The sequence below is a fragment of the Pristiophorus japonicus genome, chromosome 9 (assembly GCF_044704955.1).
Source record: "Pristiophorus japonicus isolate sPriJap1 chromosome 9, sPriJap1.hap1, whole genome shotgun sequence".
In the NCBI taxonomy this organism is placed as follows: domain Eukaryota; kingdom Metazoa; phylum Chordata; class Chondrichthyes; family Pristiophoridae; genus Pristiophorus; species Pristiophorus japonicus.
In genome coordinates this window covers 30,822,023-30,848,615 of record NC_091985.1, presented here as the reverse complement: position 1 = coordinate 30,848,615, position 26,593 = coordinate 30,822,023, and the positions used below count along the sequence as shown (strand labels likewise).

Below are 26,593 nucleotides of genomic sequence, written 5' to 3'. Positions count from 1 at the left end.
CAAGCATCCAGCTGCTTTGAACTCCCCTAACATCTTTGATTTTTTTAACCTGGTAGATTATTAGAAATCTTTATCACCCTTAAGTAAAGACAATTTTCAGAAGACCTGTTTTAAATGTACTTTTCATTACCAATTTATTTCCTCTTGTTCTACTGGCCTGACTGACAAAGTAATGTTCTGGGTCACCATAAATGTAAGTTGTTGTCACCTTATCTGTGCCATTTAATACCTAGTATACCTTGAACACTTCACTCTTTTGACTACTGTCTCTCTAGATTGTAAAGCTTACGCTTCTTGTACCTTGTCTCATAGCTCATCCTCTTTTATGGATCATTATCTTTGTCATCTCTATGTATGTCCTTTAAATTGTGGCAGCGAGAACTGCTGACTATTCTAAGGTCTAGCAGATGAATGATGAAGTCTCAGCTTAAACTCTATGGGCTCGTTCTGGCTGTACAATCCAATGTCCTGTTTGTTTTTTAATTATTTCTCATCATTGTCTTGTAAGTTCCCTGCCTCTTTCAAGATTACCCTGTGCTAACACGGTTCTTTTCATTGTTTACCCATGTTACTCATTCTTTCTTCCGATACTTTGCATTTATCGGTATTAAATTTGATGTACCATTTATCTGCCCAGTTGAGTAATAGATCTTTAATCCTTTGTCAAAATCTCAGTTAGATCCTGCATCGCTGATACATTCCCTGTTTTAATATTGTCTGTAAATGTAATAATCATATAATTTATTTCTGTATCCAGATCCTTTATGTAGTTGAGAAACAACAATAGTTTAAGCACTGACCCCCATATACTCCAGCATGCCTCTCATGAGTACTCTATTTCCTTTTTTTTAAATCCAATTTCTTGTCATGTCTCATGTTCTACCCTGGATTTCCATTAACTTTGGTTTAATTAGTACTCTTTTTCAGGTACCTGCCATTTTGCCTACATAACAATGACTACACTTCAAAAGTAATTCTTTGACTATAAAGTCCTTCGAGATGGCCTAAGGACATGAACGTTGTTATATAAAAGCAAATTCTTTCTTTCCACTAAGAAGTAGACTGGACACTATATAATAGCTTAGTGACAATTAATGTGGATTTAAGATGAATGCAGTGCCCGTTTAACAAATCTCATCTACTTGTTTGAGGATGGTATAAATTAAATAGGTAGTTATAGCTTCCTAGATATAGGTTATTTGGGTCTTCCACAACGTAACCACGTTCATGTCCTTAGGCCATCTCGAAGGACTTTATAGTCAAAGAATTACTTTTGAAGTGTAGTCATTGTTATGTAGGCAAAATGGCAGGTAATTTGCGCACAGCAAGAGGCCACAAACCGCAATGCGGTAAATGACCAGTTAACCTGCTTTTTGGGTGTTGCTTCAGGGATATGTATTTGCCGAGACACCAGAGACCCATGTTACTCATTCTTTCTTCCAATACTTTGCACTTATCGGTATTAAATTTGATGTGCCATTTATCTGAGCAGGTTGGGCCTATACTCATTGAGGTTTAGAAGAATGAGAAGTGATCTTATTGAAACATATATAGGATACTGAGGGGGCTCGATAGGGTAGATGTAGAGAGGATGTTTCCACTTGTCGGGGAATCTAGAACTAAGGGCCATTGTTTAAGAATAAGGGGTCACCCATTTAGAACTGAGATGAGGAGGAATTTCTTCTGAGGGTCGTAAATCTGTCGAATTCTCTGCCCCAGACAGCTGTGGAGGCTGGGTCATTGAATATATTTAAGGTGGAGATAATTCAGATTTTTGAACGATAAGGGAGTGAAGGGTTATGGGGAGCAAGCAGGGAAGTGGAGCTCAGCCCAAGATCAGATCAGCCATGATCTTAAATGGCGGAGCAGGCCCGAGGGGCCAAATGGTCTACTCCTCCTATTTCTTATGTTCTTATATAGAACTCTCCTAAAATAATGCCGTGAAAGCATTTACATCCGCCTGACCGGACACACGGGGCATCTGAAAGACTCTTATCAATGCAGTGCTCCTTCAGTATTTCACTTCAGTGTAAGCCTAGATTAAATGCTCAAGTCTCTGGAATAAAGCTAATCTAAATCCCTGAATTCCCAGTCGGCGGCGTAGCTAAGGAGTGCGCCACCAACATCACAAGGAAATATGCACTTGCCTCGTGCAAACCTCTGAGAAGGTGCTTTCAAATGCTGTAGAGCTGTACGCAGTGTAGTGCCCCACAGAGCCCAGGAGTGCACCGTTGTGCATATGTAACCTGTGATCCAGTCCTCCTTTCACTTCCTGACTTTTAGCCAATTGCCAATCCAATACTCCCGAAGTGACATTCTAGGTAAACGGGTAATGCGACCAGGGTGGTGTTCATTGAGCAAACATTTAATGTTGGAAATATCACCATCATATAATGTAAGATCTGTTTGTTAGGTTGAAGTGATCATTTTATTTTTTAATTGGTTAACATAGAAACCTAGATAACAGTAGCCTGTGTTTAATGACCATTGAATAAATCGGAGAAGGGTGTCCTGCAGTGCAAAATATATAAGCTTTTTTTTAAAGTGTATGGGCTTAATTTTGGCCAGGAGTTGCTCAGTTTTTTTTGGAGTAACTTGGTTTTTCTGGCGTAACTTAAAAATCCCCATTTTCCCCAATCAATTTGCACCAGCGTAACTGAGTTAGTTACGATTTTTTTAGGTTTGTTTTTTTTTCTCAAAAGGGACGTTACCAGCCACCTACGCCAGTTCTGCCCATTTAGGCAACTTTCGCCAGCTAATAGTTACTCCATTTATACTTAGGCCAGTGTATGTGGCCACTTCAGAAAACCCTTACCGAGAGTTAAAGAAATCGGCACAGGTCGGTACATCAGAGGCCATTCGGCCTGGGATGGGGCAGGAAGCGGAGAGGATCTGCACCTAAACCACCAAGACTTACAAACCACCAAACCTTGCAAACAAAACCTCGAATGATAGGCTACGTAAAAATAGAAACTTGACACTGCAAAAAACATTTGCTCAACCTGACGGTAGTAAGTGCAACCAGTTCCATAAAGGAGAAAGATATTCCATTCCTCAGCCTTTATCTCAATGCACAAATTCACCAAGATACTCTGCATAACAATATAGGGTAAACTCAGCAGTCCCACACTCTGAGAGCCATGCTCAAAGGGTTTCCTTTGGGTTTTCTTTGAATACAGCCCGGAGGCCACTCGGCCAGGACTTGGGGCAGGCAGGAGAACTGATGGAATTCACCGGCAGGAGCAATCAGTTCTCCTGCCTGCCCCTAGCTCTGGCTGAGTGGCCTCCCGGTGCGATCGAGCTCTTAGAAATACTAAGAGATCGATCGCACTGGGAAGCCACTTGGCCAGGATTAGGGGCGGGCAGGAGAACTGATAGAAATCACCAGCAGGAGCAATCAGTTCTCCTGCCCGCCCCTAGCCCCACAAAGGAGGCAGAATAAATATAGAGAACTTTACCTGAAGGAGCCCAGGAACACAGGGAGGAAGAACATCGCCACGCTCTGAAACTGAGAGAGACCTACTGTTGTTGCAGACTCGCAGCGCTACTGTTCATGCGCGGACATCACCAGCGGACTCCACTGCGCATGTGCAGACGTCCCGGCACAGCTTCCAGCGCAGATCGCTGGCTCCACCCCCGACCCCACTGGCCATGCTGCGCGACTGCAGTGAAGAGGCCGGACAGCGGCCAAAGTGGCAACAACATTTTTCAGCGCACCTCGGAACGTAGATAAGTGGCGCAACTCCGGTAAATGCACCGAAAAACGAACTTGGCCAAAATTGAGGCCCGAGTTACTAAAAATGACTTGCTTCTGAAAGTGACTGTTTTGGAATTATACATGTTTATAATAAATGAGAAGAAAATGCCCGTTGTTTGATGTGGGGTATGGAAGTGAAAGTTTACATGTGACCTCTTGTAAAGGGATTCATATTCAGAGTCAACAAACTGTATTTTCTATACAGATATTAAGACATTTAGGTGTAGAATAGGTAGGTCCATGGTTTCAGATAAAAAGCTACACCTATCCAATGGCAGCAAACCATTGAACATACATATTTACCTATTGTACAATTTGGATTTATTGGGATGTGAAATGACATTAGTTGTTTACATTGCTTTTATCCCCATATTCTCATTTCTTCCCCCTGTCCAGTTTTTTTTCTTATACGAACATGAGAAATAGGAACAGGAGTAGGCCATATGGCCCCTCGAGCCATTCAATAAGATCATGGCTGATCTGATCATGGACTCAGCTCCATTTCCCCGCCCGCTCCCCATAACCCCTTATCCCCTTATCGTTTAAGAAACTGTCTATTTCTGTCTTAAATTTATTCAATGTCCCAGCTTCCACAGCTTGCGGAGGCAGCAAATTCCACAGATTTACAACCCTCTGAGAGAAGAAATTTCTCCTCATCTCTGTTTTAAATGGGCGACCCCTTATTCTAAGATTATGCCCCCTAGTTCTAGTCTCCCTCATCAGTGGAAACATCCTCTCTGTATCCACCTTGTCAAGCTCCCTCATAATCTTATACGTTTTGATAAGATCGCCTCTCATTCTTCTGAATTCCAATGAGTAAAGGGCCAACCTACTCAACCTTTCCTCATATGTCAACCCCCTCATCCCCGGAATCAACCTAGTGAACCTTCTCTGAACTGCCTCCAAAGCAAGTATATTCTTTTGTAAATATGGAAACCAAAACTGCATGCAGTATTCTAGGTGTGGCCTCACCAATACCTTGTACAACTGTAGCAAGACTTCCCTGCTTTTATACTCCATCCACTTTTTGCAAAAAAGGCCAAGATACCATTGGCCTTCCTGATCACTTGCTATACCTGCTTACTATCCTTTTGTGTTCCATGCACAAGTACCCCCAGGTCCCGCTGTACTGCGGCACTTTGGAATCTTTCCCATTTAAATAATAACTTGCTCTTTGATTTCTTTTCTGCCAAAGTGCATGACCTCACACTTTCCAACATTCTACTCCATCTGCCAAATTTTTACCACTCATTTAGCCTGTCTATGTCCTTTTGCAGAAGTTTTGTGTCCTCCTCACACATTGTTTTTCCTCCCATCTTTGTATCGTCAGTAAACCTGGCTACGTTACACTCAGTCCCTTCTTCCAAGTCGTTAATATAGAGTTCATGAGTTTAAAATAAAACACTGTTTTGGTCATCTAATATGTGCATGGAAACACTGCAGTTCGTTGACATTAATTAAATCAACCATCAACATTAAACTGTTGGGGTTTTTTCTTTTTTTTTGATGGGGTAGACTCCGATTACTGTTTCCTGCTCAAACCCCATTGGTGGTGTTGGACCACACATCATGCTACTGACTTGGCTACTACTGTAAACGTATTTTTCTACCAAGTAAAATTTATAGACTTAACTATTAAGATGTTCTAAATGGTTGGCCAATGGCTGCATGCACAAACAAGAAGGTGATTACAGGCTTCTGTGCTATTTGGATTAGGATTGGTAATCTGGAAGTTGATGGAATAGGTGTGACTTCAGATCTTATGGAAGACCAAAGCTGAGCTGGTGAAACTATATATAGGAAGGACCAAACAAGAAGGTGGCAATGGACAGGAGGTTGCGGAGCTCACACGGGAGAGAACGATGGAACGGTCTTGTGGCTTCTCTGGCTAATTTGCTTATGACATGGTTAAAGAATTAGTCTCGAGTCCTGTGTTGAAAGAAACCCGTAACCACATTGGCACTAAGGTAGTGTTGAAACTGACTTGTCTTTTCTAATATAAACTACCTATTTGCTAATATTGCTCCAACAATATACAGAACATTCATCTGGTCAATCTTACTGTAAAGCGAGGTGCCATGAAAACAACATTGAGATAATGTCAATTGGCGTTGATGCTGCTTTACCCACTGTAAATAGAACATTAATCAAGTGACTGCCGCTGTTTATCATCAGTTGCACATCATAATGTAGGCATAGTTGCATTTTTCTTCCTAACCTATTCCGTTTACCCCATCTCTCCCCAAAGAGTGGACTCCTGTTGAAGTACCGTTTGAGATGTTGGTTTCTTTTTCCCCCCATACCCCTCCCCAAAAAGCCACCAGGAGTATTGAGGTCAACTGTAGACCAAAGTGCTTCTAACATGACAATGATTTGGAGGGTAATGTGCAAAACATCTGCTTGGGAGCTCATTCATAGAAAATGCAAGTGATGGGAAGAATTTTCCAACTATTTCTGTACAAAGATTAATTTAGATTAGTACATAAAGTATGTTCAGTCTCCGCCTGAAACTCTTGTATGTAATGTTATGTATACAAACAAACCTACATCTTTTTAGTATTAAAAAAACAATTGCATTTTCCTTCCTAGAGGAACTAGCATGCACTGTGTATAGTTCACCAGCCCGGTGGAGAGATGGTGGGCCGCACAACATTGTTCTGCAGTTACGAGGAAGTACCCGGATACGAATGCTTCGCAGTAACATTGCCAGGTCTCTTAATTCTTCTTATTTTGCTAGTACAACATGTTTCAGAATAATGGCCTTATGAAACTTCATCAGTTGTGCTTTTTATGGTCATGTCTTGGCACATGCTATCACTGCATCCACTGGGAGGAAAGTGAGATCTGAATGTCTGCCTTCAATAATAACGCAGCATGTCCTATTAAATAGGAATGAACAAAGGGAATGTTTAATTTTATAAACTGCATCCACTATAATGTCTGCTCAAAACTTTCTGGCAGAAAGTACTAATCTTCGGACGTTCCAATGCATCTTTTCCAATTTGAGGGCTAAAAATTGTTAATTTTTGAATAAAATTGAAGTATGATAAGCAGTTGTCACTCAGCAAAGGGTGAAAATATAAAATGTTACTGGCCTGCATGCCAAACACGATCCTGAGAGTTTCCATGGCACTCTTTGAAGAAGAGCAGGGAAGTTCTCTCCACTGTCCTGGCCAACATTTATCCCACCACCCAAAACTGAATATTATCTGGTCATTTATCTCATTGCCGTTTGTGGGACCTTGCTTTGCACACATTTGGTGCCACAGATCCCGACATTACAACAGTGATTACACTTCAAGAAATATTTAATTGCCGAAATAGTGCTTTGGGATGGCCTGAGCTTGTAAAAGACACACTATAGATGCACGTTCTTTCTCTGAGTGGTTTGCCACAACTGCGATTCTTCATGTACTAAGAGACAGCTGCATGTGTTCTAGCCTTATACAGCAAGAGATTAAACACTTAAAAACTGAAACTTCTCTGTGAAGAAGGTGCATTTAGTCTATTGTTTTATGTTGGAGAGTTAATGGACAAGTGGAGAGAAAGGAGAGCCTGGAGCCTATCAATGAAAACTCAAATAGTTAATTACTTGAGTAAAAGATAAATATAAAGGCCCCAAGTTTCCACACGATAAAAAACGGGCGCCCCTCCAAGCTGGGCGCCCGTTTTTCGCGCTGGAAAATAAACGCGCGATTCTGGAGCGCTCTGCTGCTCCATGTCTGCTTGGCGCGGCGCCCAGGGGGGCGGAGCCTACCACTCGCGCCGATTTTGTAAGTGGGAGGGGGCGGGTACCATTTAAATTAGCTTTTTTCCTGCCGGCAACCCTGCGCGTGCGCGTTGGAGCGTTCGCGCACGCGCAGTGTGAAGAAAACATTGGCACTCGCCATTTTTGTAGTTCTTTGTAACTGTTTAATTTTTGAACATTTTTTAATAAAAGCACATTGCCATCAGCACATCAGCACTGAGGCTTCTTGCAGCAGTGAGAAGGCTGCAGGAAGCCGTCGGGAATGGCTGCTGAACTTGTGAGGCTTCCTGCAGCATTCTCCCTGGCTGAAGCACTTTCACACAGGTAGGAAGATGGTTTATTTAATCTTTTCTTTGCTTATAAATGTTTATTCAGGTTGGATTTATTTGTATAATATTTGTAGAAGTATAAATAAGGATTTATTATAGAATTTAATGACTTCCCTTCCGCCCCCCCCCTCCCCCCCCACCTCGTTCTGGACGCCTAATTTGTAACCTGCGCCTGATTTTTTAATGTGTCGACAAGGTTTTTTCAGTTCTACAAAAATCTTCACTTGCTTCATTCTAAGTTAGTTTGGAGTACGTTTTCACTGTGGAAACTTTCAAATCAGGCGTCAGTGGCCGGACACGCCCCCTTTTGAAGAAAAAATTCTGTTCCAGAGTGAAACTGTTCTAACTGACTAGAACTGCAGAAAAAAAAATGTGGAGTATTGCGATTTCTAAGATAGTCCGTTCTCCACCAGTTGCTCCTAAAAATCAGGCGCAAATCATGTGGAAACTTGGGCCCAAAATGTTAATAAGTTTGTGAACCTAAGCATAGAGCAGTGGATAGGAATCATCTGGCTGGAAATAACCTCGGTCAGGAAATAAACTCGGGTAGGCTCAACTCACTCACTAGGAAGTGCAAGCCCACTGCATAAAAACATTAAATTGGCACACTCAGATTTCCATGAGTTAGGCTATTACTGGAGATGCTGTGTTGCAGCAGAGGTGCTTCTCAAAAACGGGTTAAGACATCTTGTTGGGACAAAGTGGAGGGGCTTTACTCTTCATTGGTGAAAATGCTAAACTCGAGTGTCAAAAATAGCACAAACTTCTCATACTTTGATATGCACAAGAAATGCTGATATTATATAAGGTTTATCTGCTTGCTTGTTCTTGATAGGTTATGTGGCGAGAGTGGCAACATATTGCTATATTACACAATAGAAAACTCCAGAGAATACCACAAGGAGGAAGAAAAATGCATCGAAATAGATCCAGAGGTAAGATGAATTGTCCTGAGTTTATTTGCTACAATGTTAGTTAAATGCTTTTATTTTCATTGGGATTTTCTTTCAAAGTTTGGTCATTTGTACAGTACAGCCAGAAAAATGATTGCTGGTGCGCCTTGCTACCAGTTTGTGTTTATTTCATCTGGGTAGTACGTTGACTGTAGCTGGAAGGTGTAACCTGATGTGCTTAAAGAATTGAGTAAGAAATACATTTCTAAAAACATAAAATGTTCACAATTCTCTTCCAGCTTGCTGATGGAGTGGAGCTCTTGCTTTGCTCATACCCACAATATATAAAGGTTGATAACCTTCCAGCTGGAAATCTTGATGACAAGGTATGAAATCTCTCGAACAGGGTAGACTTCAAGCCCAAGAAATATTTGCTTGTCTGGTCTGTGCTGTTATCTGATCTCAACTGGGATGGCACAATCTCTGCTACATTAGGGAATTGGATAGGTATTTACATAGAATTACATAGCATATACAACACCGAAACCGGCCATTTGGCCCAACCAGTCCATGCCGGTGTTTATGCACCACTCCTCCCATCCATCCTCATCTAACTATCAGCATAACCCTCTATTCCCTTCACCCTCATATGCTTATCTAGCCTTCCCTTAAATGCATCTATACTATTCGCCTCAACTACACCCTGTGGTAGCGAGTTCCACATTCTCACCCCTCTCTGGGTAAAAGAAAAAGTTTCTTCTGAATTCCCTATTTGCTTTCTTGCTGACTATCTTGTATTGATGGCATCTAGTTTGTTGTTCCCCACAAGTGGAAAAAATATGAGGGATAGAAATTCGGTAGGTAAGCGCCTCCTGTTAGTGCTTGGGGACTGGGTACTAAGGGGTTAGCAGCGACACCCGAGAACGTCAATGCCGGTTTAGTGCTGGCACTAAATTGTAGTGCCTGGACCTCCAGCGCCTCGCAGATTGTGATGCCAAAGTGCACAGTGTCCCGTTATCGCCCCAGATGTAAAATTGACTTTCACCCCTGCTGTATCGCCTCTTCCTGATAACGCCAGCAAGGGGAGGCATTGTGAACTCAGCTGGCCGCTTGGGGAGCGGTAATTAAAGGGAATGGTTTTCAGCTAGTGCAACCTTTATTATTTGTACCAGTCTGGTGCCTGCACAACGTTTTTCATGTTTCACTGGTGCAAGATGTCCAAGCTCTGCACTTTGAGCGTGTTTGGGGCTGTAATGGCCTTGCAAAACAGTACTACCAGCAACTAGCCCTTCCCTTTAAGCGAGAGAAGCAGTCTCTCATGCCGTTACCCATGCGCTCGAAATTGTTTAGTGCTCTGCTGCTACCGCCCTGCTCTCGGAAGTGGTTAGCGCTCCACTTCACTCTTGGAGTCCTGAAACTGAATATCGCTGGAGGAGAGAAAAATTAGCGCCTACCGCTACTTTTTCAGCTTTGAAAATGTAATCCTCGAGCTGGGGCGCTACCCAATTCCTAGCCCTGTGTTTACTCTATCAACATAAGAACATAAGAATTAGGAACAGGAGTAGGTCATCTAGCCCCTCGAGCCTGCTCCGCCATTCAACAAGATCATGGCTGATCTGGCCTTGGACTCAGCTCCACTTATCCGCCCGCTCCCCATAACCCTTAATTCCCTTATTGGTTAAAAATCTATCTATCTGTGATTTGAATGCATTCAATGAGCTAGCCTCAACTGCTTCCTTGAGCAGAGAATTCCACAGATTCACAACCCTCTGGGAGAAGAAATTCCTTCTCAACTCTGTTTTAAATTGGCTCCCCCGTATTTTGAGGCTGTGCCCCCTAGTTCTAGTCTCCCCGACCAGTGGAAACAACCTCTCTGCCTCTATCTTGTCTATCCCTTTCATTATTTTAAATGTTTCTATAAATCGCCCCTCATTCTTCTGAACTCCAACGAGTAAAGACCCAGTCTACTCAATCTATCATCATAAGGTAACCCCCTCATTTCCGGAATCAGCCTAGTGAATCGTCTCTGTACCCCCTCCAAGGCTAGTATATCCTTCCTTAAGTAAGGTGACCAAAACTGCACGCAGTACTCCAGGTGCAGCCTCACCAATACCCTGTACAGTTGCAGCAGGACCTCCCTGCTTTTGTACTCCATCCCTCTCGCAATGAAGGCCAACATTCCATTCACCTTCCTGATTACCTGCTGCACCTGCAAACTAACTTTTTAGGATTCATGCATAAGGACCCCCAGGTCCCTCTGCACCGCAGCATGTTGTAATTTCTCCCCATTCAAATAATATTCCCTTTTACTGTTTTTTTTTCCCTCATATTTTCCGACATTGTATTCCATCTGCCAAACCTTAGCCCATTCGCTTAACCTATCTAAATCTCTTTGCAGCCTCTCTGTGTCCTCTACACAACCCGCTTTCCCACTAATCTTTGTGTCATCTGTAAATTTTGTTACACTATACACTCTCCCCTCTTCCAGGTCATTATGTATATTGTAAACAGTTGTGGCTCCAGCACCGATCCCTGTGGCACACCACTAACCACTGATTTCCAATCCGAAAAGGACCCATTTATCCCGACTCTCTGCTTTCTGTTAGGCAGCCAATTCTCGATCCATGCTAATACATTTCCTCTGACTCTGCGTACCTTTATCTTCTGCAGTAACCTTTTGTGTGGCACCTTATCGAATGCCTTTTGGAAATCTAAATACACCACATCCATTGGTACACCTCTATCCACCATGCTCGTTATATCCTCAAAACCTTTCATCATTTTAAAGACCTCTATCGGGTCACCCCTCAGCCTTCTCTTTTCAAGAGGAAAGTCTTAGCCTGTTTTTTCTGATGGGTATAATCTCGTTTCTGGTATCTTTTTTTGCACCCCCTTCAGTGCTTCTATTATCTTTTTTATAATATGCCGACCAGAACTGCACACAGTACTACAAGTGTGGTCTGATCAAAGTTTGAGACAAGTTTATTATAACTTCTCTACTTTTCAATTCTATCCCTTTAGAAATAAACCCTAGTGTTTGGTTTGCTTTTTTATGGCCTTATTAAATTGTGTTGCAACTTTGTGATTTGTGTATTTGTACTCCCAGATCTCTTTGCTCCTCTACTCCATTTAGATTCTTATTTTCCAAGTAATATGTGATCACCTTATTTTTCTTACCAAAATAATTGGAAAGGGATACTATCTAAAGAAAAGGAGGAGAGGAATAGGATTAGAATAGATAGCTCCAGTTACAGAGCTAACATCAGCACAGGTGCAATGGGCCAAATGGCTGACTGCCTGTGTTGTGATCTCATTTTCGTACAGTGATAGGGTGGCTTGAACCAGTCCCTGCACCCTTTACTTAGATCGGGGAAAATTAGACAGATTTCCAAGTCTTGTCATTAGCTGGTGACTGCTGCTGGAATGTGCATATGATGGATGAGGACAGAATCTGGATTGGCCGTGATGACCTGAGTTGGAATAGCCTGTCCAGATTCCCTCGCTAGGTTCACTCAAACAAGGGCAGCCACATAACTGTACCCTAGGTGGTGTCAACGGCTCAGGAAGGAGGTGTGAGAAGTTTGTCAGAAAAGTGAGGTGGGAGAGTTGGAAAAGAGCTGGGCAGGGGGAGGGATACGGTTGGATTTAAGTTGTTGAGTTCCGATAGAATTATGTAAAGAAAATAATTGTCCCTGAATGCATGTTTGAAGGTAGGTCAATGCCAGTATATATGCATTTTCCATCAGGAAACTGTCAGAGCCTTCGAGAGGGTGCAAAGGCTATTCACTAGAATGCTACCAGGATGCAAAACGTTAGATACATGAAGAGACTAGAGGTTGTTCTCCTTGGAGCAGAGAAGGTTAAGGGGAGACTTAATAGATGTGTTCAAAATCATGAAAGGTTTTGATAGAGCAAATTGGGAGAAACTGTTTCCAGAAGAAGGAGGAGGGTCTGTAACCAGAGGACACAGATTTACAATAATTGGTAGAATAACCAGAGTGGAATGAGTTATAATCTGGAATGCACTGCCTAAACGGGTGGTGGAAGGAGATTCAATAATAACTTTCAAAAGGGAATTGGATACATACTTGAAAGGGAGAAATGTGGAGGCCATGGGGAAAGAGCAGGGGAATGGGACTAATTGGCTAGCTCTTTCAAAGAGTCGACACAGGAACGATGGGCTGAATGGCCTCTTTCTGTGCTTTATCATTTGATGAGAGAGTCCTGGCTGATACCCTTTTTCCACAGCTGTGTGGCATTGCCAATTGTCGCACTTCAAGCACTGTCCCAGCTACGATTGGCTAGCTCAGCACAGATTGGAGGTTCAGCCTCCAGATGTTCCTAGGTTGTATGGCTCAGTATCACATCAGGCATTTACGCACTAAGCCATCAGGGGAGCAGTTAAAATGTGTTTCGAAGCATCTGATAACTAAGTGAAGCTATGAAGATCTGCATTGCCAACACCCCCATTCTACTTCAATAAGAACACTGTTTAAGCAGTTTTATTTTGTGATTTCCATTGCAGTGATGTAAAGTTTTTGGGTAGGAAACCTTTTTTAGTAGGAGTGCACATTGTTTTTATTCATCCAGCCATCATTGATCACATGACTCTTAGCTGACTCAAGTTATTTATATTTTGTAAATAAAACGTTGCAAAGTGCAGCATTTTGTGAATGAAATTATGTACTTGATTCATTTTTTTGCTGGTAGATTACCTCCTCTCCTCTTTCCTAAAGTTGTTTTTTTTTAGGGGATTGTTTCCACCAATTGCCTCCTAGTACCTCGCCCATGTGGCCATAATTCATACATGGACTGTGACATTTGAGTGTCCGCCAACTATTCAAACATGCAGGGTGTTGTCCTGTCCTCGCCCAAGAACCCCACAAATCCTTTTAGCTCAGTAGCGATCTGTAATGGGAACCCAGGCTAATTAATTCCTCCCGTCTCCACCTAACCGAGAGGCGCTGAGGCCAGTTGCAGCAACCTTACTGTCATAGGTCAGCTAACTCAGCACAGCCCAGGGATCAAACCTAAAGCTTTAGTACTCTTGTGTGGCACGGCTATTCACTGGACACTCTCAGTTATTATATTTTTACATTTGTTTTTGTCTTGGACTTTGTGATGCTTAAATACTTCAATTTGAGAACCATTGTCAATTTACTGCATGTTTTTAGTTAACACTGCGACTAAATTGCTTAATGGGCTCACATGAAATTTTGAATCTACTTTTTATAAATAAAATTGGTTTATACTGTTGGCATTAAGTGTCCATATCTTATTTTAAAAAAGGAAGAAAACATCCCTAACCATCCAGCCTTTGTGCTTTCCTCCTTTCTACAGATCTCCTTAGCTGCTGCCTTGTATGAGAAAGGTCTGCTGATGACTGAATATCCGCTATTGCCGAAGAGGGACTGATCTTTTACCAGGAGCTGGACCTTTTACAAGAGCTTCATATCCAGTTATCGTCTCTTTCAAATTAGCATAGAATTGTTCATTTGTACAAAATACTTTAATATCAGATTTGATTTAAATAGTTTGTTTTTCCAATTTGGCTTGTCTTAAACTTGTCCCTTATGTGATAATCAGTAACTGGTTTAAATCCAGAAATGAATGAAGACCATATCCACTAATGAGGGATGCCTTATGAACTGGAATCGATATGTATTCAGTGATTTCTGTCTTTACCCTATTGTTACTGAACTATCCTACGTATTTTGCAGTGCTTTCTATGTATATATACAGCAAAATATTTAGGTTTCCTGAAGCAGGGATGTGCACGAGTATTTGAATTATGGTTTTATAGTTGATACCACGATACAAGAGGTTTACAGAATGCGCTGAAAAAATAACTATTAAAACAAATTATGTAACCTTCCTTCTCGATTTCATACTTTGGTGGAAGGGGAGCAGTAAGAATGATGACGCACACTTCAAAAATACTCCATTTACTTGAGAACTTGTACTCTATATTTGAAAAGGAAAACTTTGCAGGGCAGGGCAGGGCAGTGAGACTATTTGAATAGCTCTTTCAAAGAGCCGGCACAGACCAGATGGGCTGAATGGCCTCCTGTGCTGCACTATGATTAAATGGATGCCAGCTCAGTTATTTTCAATTGGATTAGTAGATTGCATCACCAAGAACTGCTAACACAGAACAATATGCAAAGTGCAACTGTCATGAAAAGTAATGTTAGTATATCAGCATATTCTCATTAATTTTCAATGCCTGCTTCAAAAGGCATTGACTTCTTGTTGGAGTATGACTTGACTGGCTGCAGTTTCCTTTGGATACCTTGACAAGTGGCTATTAACAAAAAAAACTTGCATTTGTGTCTTTCACATCCTCGGTGTCCCAAAGCACTTTACAGCCACTGAATTGTTTTTGAAGTGCTATTACTGTTATACAGGCAAACACAACAGCCAGTTTGCACACAGCATGGTCCCACAAACAGCGATGAGCTAAATGACGAGTTGATCTATTTTTGGTGATGATACTTGAGGGATGAATGTTGGCTAGGAGATTTCCCCTGCTCTTTTTCATAGTGATAGAGAATTCAAACAGGCTGCATTTGGACAGACTGTGAAAATTCACAGACCCCCCAAGTCAAGGCTGCTACATGCAGTTCAGCATGTTGCATTAAGGCATCAGTCACCTTGACATTTTAGGACCCTTGGATAGCGAGCCAATTAAAAGATTAAAAGACTATTAATTGAGCCAATAAGGTCAAAGAAGGCGAGTTCTTTTCTGTAAATTGATCCAGGTATAAGTACAGCCATTTTGACCATGTGGTCCCAGAAGGACAAAGACCTGGCTTAAAGCCAAGAACTTTTTACTGCTGTCTGCCAAAAATAAAGCAGTTAAAACTACAATCGCAGTTCGTATTTCATTGGAAATTAAGAGATCTAACAATTTTGGCGTCACGAACACGATCGCTGAGGAAAGAAACTGAATTTTGGACATCGGACCTACATACTGAGTAAGAACACCTCTTTTTTTAAAAGTCCTCGGTCAAAAGTCTAAATTCGCCTCTCCTACGCGATTCCGAAAGCCTCCGGTTTGCGAACCCTCCGGTTGGTAGTCGGCTCGAGGTCCCATAGACGTCCAAACTTCGGCGGTGTGTTAGTTAATTAATCACCGACCTATTGATCGGCTAGAAAGCCTACGACTCGAGACCCCAGTAAAGAAATTATGGCAGCAGGAGATAAGAGCAAAGAATTGCCTACAACTGTTAAAGGTGGGCAAGCACCACCTGAAGTTTCGCTAGATTTAATTCTCGAACAGTTGAAAGAATACATAGAGCAACAATTCAATTTATCTAAAACCTGTATTAAGATCGAACAAAAGTACGGAAACTCCAAAGGACAATGGTCCTTGGACGAGATTAAAAGGGTCTGGGGAAAAACGACCCGTATGAAAAATAAAGAGCGAACTAGATGGTCCCTAGTGGTTATGGGAAAGATCCGAAAGCAGAACGAAATTATAATCCGTTCCCAACATGATCTAGAACTGACCAGTATAAAGGATCAATTGCAAGCAGTTTGTGCGCAGCTGCGACAGGAAAAGCTGGAAGTGGAAGTTAAAGATCTTAAAGGTGAAATTAAAGAATAGAAAAAATCATTAGGTCAAGAGACAGTAATAGGAAAAGGAAAATGTATTGATCAATTCCCAGGGTACCCATGTTTAGATAAATTAAAAGCGCAAACCCGAAGACACGACCGAGGAATAGATACGGTTTCTGAATCCTCCGACGATACAGGTTCGGAGGATGAAGAATTAGGGGTGCGCTTTGCCCCGTTTAAAAAAAGACGAGTTGTAGTCAAATCAGAAGAGACTGCGGATGAGGGCGGAACCAAAAAAACAAAGAAAAGGCTGTATGAAAAATATTTAATTCATGCTCCGGCAGACCCAGAGAAAATTGATAAATGGTCCAAGGAATTGCCCAATCCAAAGAAAGGGGGAGTAAAAACGTGGGACCAATTGGACCGCTTAAGAAATATATATCAACTTCATCCCTGGGACGGAGTGCAAATTTTGACCATAATGGTGCCAAAAACACGGAAGAAAATTGCACAAAGGTAGAAGAAGCTTTGGGGCAGGATGAGCAAGATTTAGATGCAGGATGGGAGACGATTAAACACTGGCTGCAAGCCTTCAGTCCAGCTAAGACAGACTGGGGAAAAATTGCAGCCTGTCAACAGAAAGGAACAGAGGAGGTCCTGGAGTATGACGAGCGGTTTAGATGCACGTGGCTAGAACATTCGGGTATGAATAATACGGATGAGGAAATGGATGAACAAGTGTTTGGACCCCTGAAAGCAGCTTTTGTGGCAGGTCTAAAGCCAGAACTGTCCAAAATGCTGAAGGTAGTGTTACCGGACTGGGAAGGTAGAGGAATTACCTTTACAGCATTGGTGGATCGATGTAACCAATTAGATCGGGATATGGGAGCTAAAGTCCAAGCTGTACAGGCTATGGGATGGAAATCCCAGGATTCTGATAAACAGTTATTAGGAAAATTACCCGGAAAATGTCATTATTGCGGGAAAGAAGGTCACTGGGCCAAGACATGCAGGGCAAAACAGAAAGATCGTGGCTGGGGAAGAGGATGCAGCCAGGGATACAATTCAGCCAACAAACCAGGCTTGTCACAAAATAACGACCTCATAGAAGCATTTAAGCAACTGACAATACAACAACAGAAGGAGTTACTTGGGATAGCAAAAAACGATTAGAGCCCACCCTGGCCCCCCTCCTCGCACTAATACAACAGAGGGGAGATGGGCTATATATAACTGTGAGGATGGGCGATAAGGATGTGGACTGTCTTTTAGACACAGGGGCGGAATTAACATGCTTACCTCTACAATATGGAGACTTTTTGCCGTTGGATGGTAGGGCACGTACAGCCTATGGAGTTGGGGGCCATAAAATGGAAATTAAAAGGACAACACCGGTACTTACAGGGCTGGGTCCACATGAACTAACCACGCCGGTCTGGATAGGCCCAGTAGATCAACCCCATTTTGGAATGGACGTTCTAATCCAAGTAGATTCATCGTTGCATTTCGAGGATGGTCGGGTGAAGTGGTCAATTAGAACTTTGAAGAAAGAAGAATTGAAGGAACACCCGATATGGGCTAAAGATAAGAACGATTGTGGCCTACTCCAGATGAAGCCTGCGTCATTTACAGGGACCAAGCCTCCATGAACTAAACAGTATCCCATCAGTCCAACTGCCATCGCGGGAATCTTACCGATTATTCTGCAATTGGAGAAACAAGGGGTGGTTATTAAAATGCATAGCTCCTCCAATAGCCCCGTGTGGCCGGTACAGAAATCTAATGAGACTTGGCGTTTGACTGTCGATTATAGGAAAGCTAACCAGTGTATTGATCAAAAAGCTCCTTTGGTCGCAGATCCCTCCACCATTTTTAATGCCCTCAAACCGGAACATAAATATTTCTCGGTTATAGATATGGCCAACGGATTTTGGTCGGTGCCTCTGCACCGGAGGTTCGACAGTGGTTTGCTTTCACGGTCCAAGGACAACAGTATACTTGGACCCTGTTACCGCAGGGTTTCCACAACAGCCCTACAGTATTCCACATGGCTTTTCAAAGCCATTTGCGAGAATTACCTCCCCTGTCATCCACAGTCATCCAATATATAGACGATATCCTGCTAGCTTCAAACACAGAAGAACAGCATGAACAAGATTTACGAGCTTTGCTGGATCACCTTCAGCTGAAAGGACATAAAGCCAGCATCGACAAAGCACAAATATCCCAAGAAGAGGTTGTACACCTGGGACAAAAGATTTCACAAGGAAAGAGAGAACTTACCCAGGATAGAACTGCAGCCATTCGGGCTGCTAAAAAACCCACCACTATTCAGGAACTAAGGTCTTTTTTGGGATTGTGTAACTTTAACAGAAATTGGATTGACTCCTTCACACAGCTTGCTCAGCCATTGAATGATATTTTAAAGGGGAAACGTGCCTCGAAAGAAGCCATCACCCTCACAAAAGAACAGCAAGAGGCCTTCCTGAGTTTGAAAAAGGCTTTGTGTTCGGCACCGGCTCTGGGAATCCCCGACAGTGGTAAGCCATTTACCCTGTTTGTTCATGAGAAAGAAGGATATATGACAGCTATACTGACACAAGAACATGGGGATCGGCAAAGACCCATTGGCTATTATTCGGCAAAACTGGATGCGGTAGCCCTCGGATGGGAAAGTTGCCTAAGGGCCATGGAAGCTACATGTCGAGCGGTAATGACCACTGCGGGTCTAGTCCTCGACCAAAAGCTGATTGTCAAGTGTCCCCACACCGTACATGCTTTGCTGTCTATGAATAGAATGTCTCAGGTGACAGCAGCAAGATGGACCCGCTGGACAGCAGTTTTGGAAGCTCCTAATCTCCATATCGTCCGGGCCAGCCCGATTAATCCCGCAACTATGCTCCCGATGTCAGAATCGAGGGAGCAAGAGGGGGGAGAATGTGAAGAGCATGACTGCGTGGAGATTTTAAAAGAAACAGAAGAAGCAGCCTTAGCAGCAGAGGAGCCTCTGCACAACCCAGACCTCATCCTGTTTACAGATGGTTCCTCCTTTGTTGACAATGGTACCAGAAAAGCAGGATGGGCAGTTACAACCTTATATGAGGTCGTGGCAAAAGAATGTTTACCCTCAGGAACGTCAGCACAACAGGCCGAGTTACGGGCCCTGTCAGAAGCATGTCGAATAGCAGAAGGACAGACAGCTAATGTCTACACAGATTCGCGTTATGCTTTTGGAGTCGCTCACGACTTTGGTCTGTTATGGCAGAAAAGAGGATTCCTCACTGCTGCTGGTACACCTATCCGAAATGGAAAAGAAGTCAGAGACTTACTGGAGGCCATAGAATTACCTCAAGAAGTGTCCATTCTGAAGTGTAAGGCCCATACCAAGGAAAATACCACAGAAGCACAGGGAAATGCCCTAGCCGACCAGGCAGTTAAAGATGCCGCCTCACAGGGCGTTCCTCCAGAAGAACCAACACAGATGTGCAGATTGAAAGCACTCAGGACTTTGACACGAGACCTTCAAACAATGCAAGGCGAGTGCTCCCGAGAGGAAAAATGGACATGGATTGAGGCAGGAATTAAGCTATGTGAAGATGGTGTCTGGAGACAAAGAGTTACCGACAAGCCAGTCGCGCCACAAGCGCTTGTGTCTTTTTTAGCCCAACAGATCCACTTGTGGGGACACTTGGCCTCACAACAGATGACGGCACGGTTCCAGAAAAGCTGGTGGGGTCGGGGATTTAAAAAACATGCCCAGCTGGTAACAGACCGCTGTGTGGTCTGCCAGAAAAATAATTCTGGACCCATCACGGTAATGCCCCAACTGAGGCCCCCTGCCCCTGTCGGACCATTCCAGCATCTGCAGGTTGATTATATATCTCTTCCTTCATGCCAAGGATACACTAACATTCTTGTCATGGTCGACAGATTCTCTAGATGGGTAGAAGCTGTCCCAACTAAAAGAGCCACAGCCAATCACACTGCAAAGGTCTTGTGTAAGGATTACATTCCCCGATGGGGAGTCCCAAGTAGCATTGACTCAGATCAGAGAACACACTTCACAGGTGCTGTCTGCCAAGAAGTCTGTAGGTTACTGAACATTACGTGGGAGGCCAATTTTCCCTTGAATATCTCGGAAATGGCTGAGTGGATAATTAATTAAAACAAAACAGGCAATGCGTTTCAGGATACGGAAAACTGGGCACGTAAATGGAAGTCAGCAGGTTACAATCTGACTACCTTTAAAGGGGGATACCAACCATGCTACAATAATTCCAAACGGCCCCCATTTTTTGTTATCACTAATACAACGGGAATAGGAAGACCGGGGATATCGGTCTGTCTGATTAGAAACATCAAAGGAGGCCAAAATATGGGGTATAGTAACTGCTCCCGAATTATAATATAATCAAGCCATGGAACCGTCCAAACTGGGCCGATGTGGGAATTTTTAACGTAACGGGGATTCTGAATAAAACAGATGGAAAAGCCTGGACAGGCCCCGGAGTGTTGCTGACAAAGAAACAGCTAACATTCATTGCATATAATGGCACCTATTGGGTGTGTGGCCACAAGGCCTACCCTTGGCTGCCCCAGAATTGGATGGAATCCTGCTATTTAGCCTACATTGTGCCTTATATGTATCATATAAAGTCACTGTCGGAACATTTACACCGTCCTAAGAGAGCTATCACAGAAACAGAGAGGTTCCTTGCCATTCTGATCCCTGGGTATGGGATCGCCAAACTGGCAAGGGAATCCATTAACATGGCATCTGTTGTGGAACGAGTATCCAATGATACCTCATAGGCCCTAGTTAAAATCAATGCAGAAATGGTAGCAATCCGCACAGTAGCCCTACAGAATAGACTGGCCCTTGATTACATCCTGGCTGAAAAGGGAGGTACTTGCACTCGGAACTGAGTGTTGCACATATATCCCAGATAGCTCCGAAGAAATCACCCACTTAGCGGAGCATATCCAAAAGGAGGTAGAAAAACTTAAGCAACCCCCATCATTCACTTTGTGGAGTGGAGCCACTGAATGGCTAGGTTCAATTGGAACTTCATTGGTGGAAGGTTTAATTCTATTTGTTGTAATTGTTTTACTTTTATATTGTTTGTTTATGTTGATTAAATGTTGTTGCGACCAGGCGGCTGTAGCTGCTGTCCCGCAGGTGAGACACCTTGCAGGTCCCAGCAGACCGTCTGTACGTGGCACAGGAGTATGTTATGCTTAAGGGAAGGTTGTTTACTGGTTGAACTAAGATATTGATTTGGATTAAATTGGAATAAGGTTAATTAACCTACTAAAACCAGACTTCCATTGTGGCCACGACGGAACTCGGGTTGGTGTAAATTTGTGTGGAAGTTACTAGTCCGGACATGTGGTGAAACACATCAACAAATTTTAGAAGGAAACTCTATTAACATGTATGAAATTATTTTGTAGAATGTTTAACCAGTGATACCTGATGTTTTATGATTCAGTTTGTGAAAGAATCAAAGGGGGGATTGATAGAGAATTCAAACAGGCTGCATTTAGACAGACTGTGAAAATTCACAGACCCCCCAAGTCAAGGCTGCTACATGCAGTTCAGCATGTTGCATTAAGGCATCAATCACCTTGACATTTTAGGACCCTTGGATAGTGAGCCAATTAAAAGGTTAAAAGACTATTAATTGAGCCAATAAGGTCAAAGAAGGCGAGTTCTTTTCTGTAAATTGACCCAGGTATAAGTACAGCCATTTTGACCATGTGGTCCCAGAAGGACAAAGATCTGGCTTAAAGCCAAGAACTTTTTACTGCTGTCTGCCAAAAATAAAGCAGTTAAAACTACAATCGGAGTTCATATTTCATTGGAAATTAAGAGATCTAACACATAGTATGGGACCTGGTGGGGGTCTTGATTTAATTTCTCATCCAAAAGACAGCACTTCCAGTAGTGCAGCACTCCTTCAATACTGTACTGAAATGTCGGCTCAGATTATAAGAAAGAGAAGCAGTAGATGACACCTGGCCCCTCGAGCCTGCTCCGCCATTTAATAAGATCATGGCTGATCTGATCATGGACTCAGCTCCACTTCCCTGCCCGCTCCCCATAACCTTTTATTCCCTTATCGCTCAAAACTCTGTCCATCTTTGCCTTAAATATATTCAATGATCCAGCCTCCACAGCTCTCTGGGGCAGAGAATTCCATAGATTTACAACCCTCAGAGAAGAAATTCCTCCACCTCAGTTTTAAATGGGTGTCCCCTTATTCTGAGACTATGCCCCCTAGTTTTAGTTTCCCCTATGAATGGAAATATCCTCTCTGCATCCACCTTGTCGAGCCCCCTCATTATCTTATGTTTCGATAAGATCACCTCTCATTCTTCTGAACTGAGTATAGGCCCAATCTACTCAAACTATCTTCATAAGTCAACCACCCTCATCTCCAGAATCAACCTAGTGATCCTTCTCTGAATAGCCTCCAATGCAAGTATAGCCTTCCTTAAATATGGAAACCAAAACTGTACGCACTATTCTAGGTGTGGCCTCACCAATACCCTGTACAGTTGTAGCAGGACTTCTCTGCTTTTATACTCTATCCCCCTTGCAATAAAGGCCAACATTCCATTGGCCTTCCTGATTACTTGCTGTACCTGCATACTAACTTTTTGTGTTTCATGAACAAGTACCCCCAGATCCCTCTGTACTGCAGCACTTTGCAATTTTTCTCCATTTAAATTATAATTTGCTTTTCTATTTTTTTCTGCCAAAGTGGATAACCTCATATTTTCACACATTATACTCCATCTGCCAAATGTTTTCCCACTCACTTAGCCTGTCTATATTCCTTTGCAGATTTTTTGTGTCCTCACAATTTGCTTTCCCACCCATCTTTCTATCATCAGCAAACTTGGCTACATTACACTCTGTCCCTTCATCTAAGTCTTGATATGTGTCCAAGTACTGGAATCCTGGCCTGGGATTTGAACTCTCAACAGCAAGAGTGCTACTACTGAGCCAAGCTTGCACCTATTCACATGCAAGACTTGATCACGAATGCCAGTGGGCTATGCAACCATCTTGTCCTCTGCGATAATCATGTCCAGCAGGGGTTGCTGCATAGTGGCTAGGATTGCAGACCCTAACTCAGGGGCAGTACTCAAAATTGCAGTCCCTGTGGGGTTTTTTAATTTGTTCATGGAATGTGAGCATTGCTGGCAAGGCCAACATTTATTGCCCATCCCAAATTTCCCTCCAGAAGATGGTGGTGAGCTGCCTTCTTGAACCGCTGCAGTCCGTGTGGTGAAGGTACTCCTACAGTGCTGTTATGGAAGGAGATCCAGGATTTTGACCCAGCGACGATGAAGGAACAGCGATATATTTCCCAGTCAGGATGGTGTGGGACTTGGAGGGGAGCTTGGAGGTAATGGTGTTCCCATGTGCCTGCTGCCCATGTCCTTCTCATTGGTAAGAGGTGATAGGTTTGGAAGGTGCTGTCTCAGATTGTTACCATTGTAGTTGAGGTAAGCTAACTCAGCACGCATCAAACGTGGTTCTACCTGGTTTGCTCACCGGATGAGATTGTTGAGCCATCGGGGAAACCTTACATAGGAAATTATTGTTCCTAAATAGAAATGGCTGCTGAAAGAAATTGTAGATTTTAGGACATCAAAAATCTTATAAGGGATGGAAGCAGATACGTGACATTTGCTCAGTGGCAAATGAGAATCATTCAGCCAGATTGTGATCCAACATCTATATACAATACAACAACTTGTATTTTTATTGCATCTTCAACATATTAAAACGTCACGAGCGTTATCAAACAAAATTTGACACCGGGCCACATGAGATATTAGGACAGGTGACTAAAAGCTTGGTAAAAGGTAGGTTTTAAGGAGCATCTTAAAAGGAGAGGTTATGGGGGGAAATGCAGAGTCAGCTGAAGGCACGGCTGCCAATGGAGGGGCAAAGGAAATTGGGGATGGACAAAAGGACAGAATTGGAGAAACGCAGAGTTCTCAAAAGGTTGTAGGGCTGGAGGAGGTTACAGAGCTAGGCAAGGCCATGGAGGGATTTGCACACAAGGATGAGCATGATAAAATCAGGGCACTGGCAAGCAAGCTGTCTTGGTGATTGAGAGGATATGAGATCCGAAGTATAATGTAGAAATGCAGTCAGACCATTTTGGACATATGCTGAATGGATTTATTAAAAAATATGGCAAATTAATTTCTGAAAATCACAGATGTGAACATGGCAGGAGGCCGTTCAGCCCGTCATACCTGTGCTGGTTCCACCTCCACATCCGAGCTATCTCTTCGAATGCTTATCCCATGTTAATTTTTTCTTTCAAGCATTTATCAAATTCTCTGCAGTGATTGATTTTGCTTCAATAGTGACTTGTGGCACTACATTCCTAATCCCAATTCCTCTTTGAGTATTTTAATTCACTTGATATAATTATCCTTTGACAGGGTTTCGTTGAGCTCACTAATTGGGAGCTGGGCACCTTTAGAGTAAAGTAGCCTTGAAGAGAAAATCAAGAGGAATGCTTGCAAAAAAAAATTATTTTATATAACAAATTATAAAATTTCAAAATGATGGCTGTGGAGCCTGAGCAATTTTTGAGTGATAAGGGAATAAAGGGTTATGGGGAGTGGGCAGGGAAGTGGAGCTGAGTCCATGATCAGATCAGCCATGATCTTATCAAATGGTGGAGCAGGCTCGAGGGGCCATATGGCTTATTCTTGCTCCTATTTCTTATGTTCTTATAACAAGAATTGTGCATTAATTATGTTTAGTTTTGTTTACTTATGGAATGGATGCTGACTTGATTCAGTCAATATTAACTCCATTGAACGTTCAGCAAGGAATTGGACAGATTCTTGCTTCAGTAGGATATAGGTTTGAAATGGGAAAGTAATGAGACTGGGTCTTGGAAGAAGACTTGGAATCAGAGTGAGCCAGATAATATTTCACCCATAAATTTTAATGAATTATAGATAGAAAGCACATTATATATAAAATGTGACACAGATTTGTTTTCCCCTTTTAATGAGTTTAATTGCTTTCGAAGCACTTTGGCTTTGGGGTAGACTTAGTATCAGGTTTGCTGTTTTGAAACTTTTCCTTTTGCGCTTTTATCCAGGATTGTGGTAGGACTCGCTGTCCTGTTTTGTGAGTGCATGTATTCATAGTAGGATAAATACCCATCTTTGTCTACGTCATCCTTTTCCAAAACTTCATCTGTCATTTCTATACCAAAAGAAAACAATGAAGATATATTTATGACGGAAAGACAGGCTTATTGATGGATGCCAATCGATTTTGTTCTGTACCACAAACAATAGTTCTGTATCGGCTATAGCAATTTATACCAGCCTCGCAACAAACTGAGGTCCCAACCAGGTTTAACGTTTGAAGGTGAGATTTGAATAGCAATTTACATAATCTGTGTTTTAAGACCAGGGCATGTGAGTGGGAGTACCTTCACCACATGGATTGCAGTGGTGGCTCACCACCTTCTCAAGGCAATTAGGGACTGTCAATGAATGCTGGCCATACCAGTGATGCCCACATCCCGTGAATGAATAAAAAAAGTGTGTCAACATTCCAAAATTGTGTGAATTCAAACTGGTAAGTGTTACAGGAAGTATGCACTGTAAACAAGACCGGGATAGAGTTTCTGCAATCAGCAATTCAGATACAAATTGCGTTCAGAATTGCTCTAGTTTTCCAAATTGATGCTATGGTTCCAAAGTTTCCGCTCAATAATTTGCATAAACACAAACGGAAGTTTTAGGTTTTTTTTGCAATAAAAATATTCCTTGCTATATTTAAGAGTGGTAACCTGGTGCAGTTTTATTAACACAGCCAAAAATGGGTTTATCACAAAAAATAAGCACCGCTTGTGAGTAACCCGATTTTAAACAAAAACTACAGAACCATTTACTAGTTTCCTTGGTGTACAGTAGTAAATTTCTTAGTAAATTAAATATTTATTAATAATTAAAAGCTTTTCGATGGTACCTATTGGTGCCCTTGCACCTAAAGAAAAAAGCTTAATTTTAAGAGCCTTGTCGAAGGCCTGCAAAAGGACGCAATTAGCGGAAACTCGTCATGGTGATTAAATCGATCTGGGGCAGGGCCACATTGCTTCCAGCGCAACATTTTTTAAAACCAGAAAAGATTTTGGAAACTCGATTTAAGCTGGACGTAAGTTGCGCTTGAAATTGCTTGATCTTTTTCACTGGATTGGACGATTTTGGGCAAATTGTTCTGGAAAAACCAGCGCAACCTAGCGAAAAC

The 26,593-nt window shown here is 42.5% G+C and overlaps 2 protein-coding genes across 8 annotated transcripts in view; one reads left to right on the top strand and one right to left on the bottom strand.

Annotated features, from left to right (window-relative positions):
- The window catches only part of riox1 (ribosomal oxygenase 1), a 69,998-nt gene extending 55,396 nt beyond the window's left edge, over positions 1–14,602 (top strand). For 4 of the 7 annotated variants that reach the window (XM_070889241.1, XM_070889242.1, XM_070889243.1 and 1 more), the window contains exons 12-15: positions 6,347–6,467; positions 8,670–8,769; positions 9,027–9,113; positions 14,068–14,602. In XM_070889241.1, the coding sequence (XP_070745342.1) occupies positions 6,347–6,467; positions 8,670–8,769; positions 9,027–9,113; positions 14,068–14,142 (383 nt within the window). In that variant the 3' untranslated portion in view covers positions 14,143–14,602. Of the gene's footprint in view, positions 1–3,534; positions 3,748–5,473; positions 5,725–6,346; positions 6,468–8,669; positions 8,770–9,026; positions 9,114–14,067 lie in introns of those variants that run through there. The other 3 variants (XR_011594995.1, XR_011594997.1, XR_011594996.1) reach the window with 3 other exon arrangements.
- A 10,130-nt stretch (positions 14,603–24,732) lies between these two features.
- Positions 24,733–26,593, bottom strand: part of LOC139273872 (multiple coagulation factor deficiency protein 2 homolog) — a 29,332-nt gene continuing 27,471 nt past the window's right edge. The window contains exons 5-6 of the mRNA XM_070890948.1: positions 25,495–25,540; positions 24,733–24,811 (exon numbers count right to left, since the gene is read on the bottom strand). Coding sequence (XP_070747049.1) covers positions 24,733–24,811; positions 25,495–25,540 — 125 coding nt within the window. The remainder of the gene's footprint in view (positions 24,812–25,494; positions 25,541–26,593) is intronic.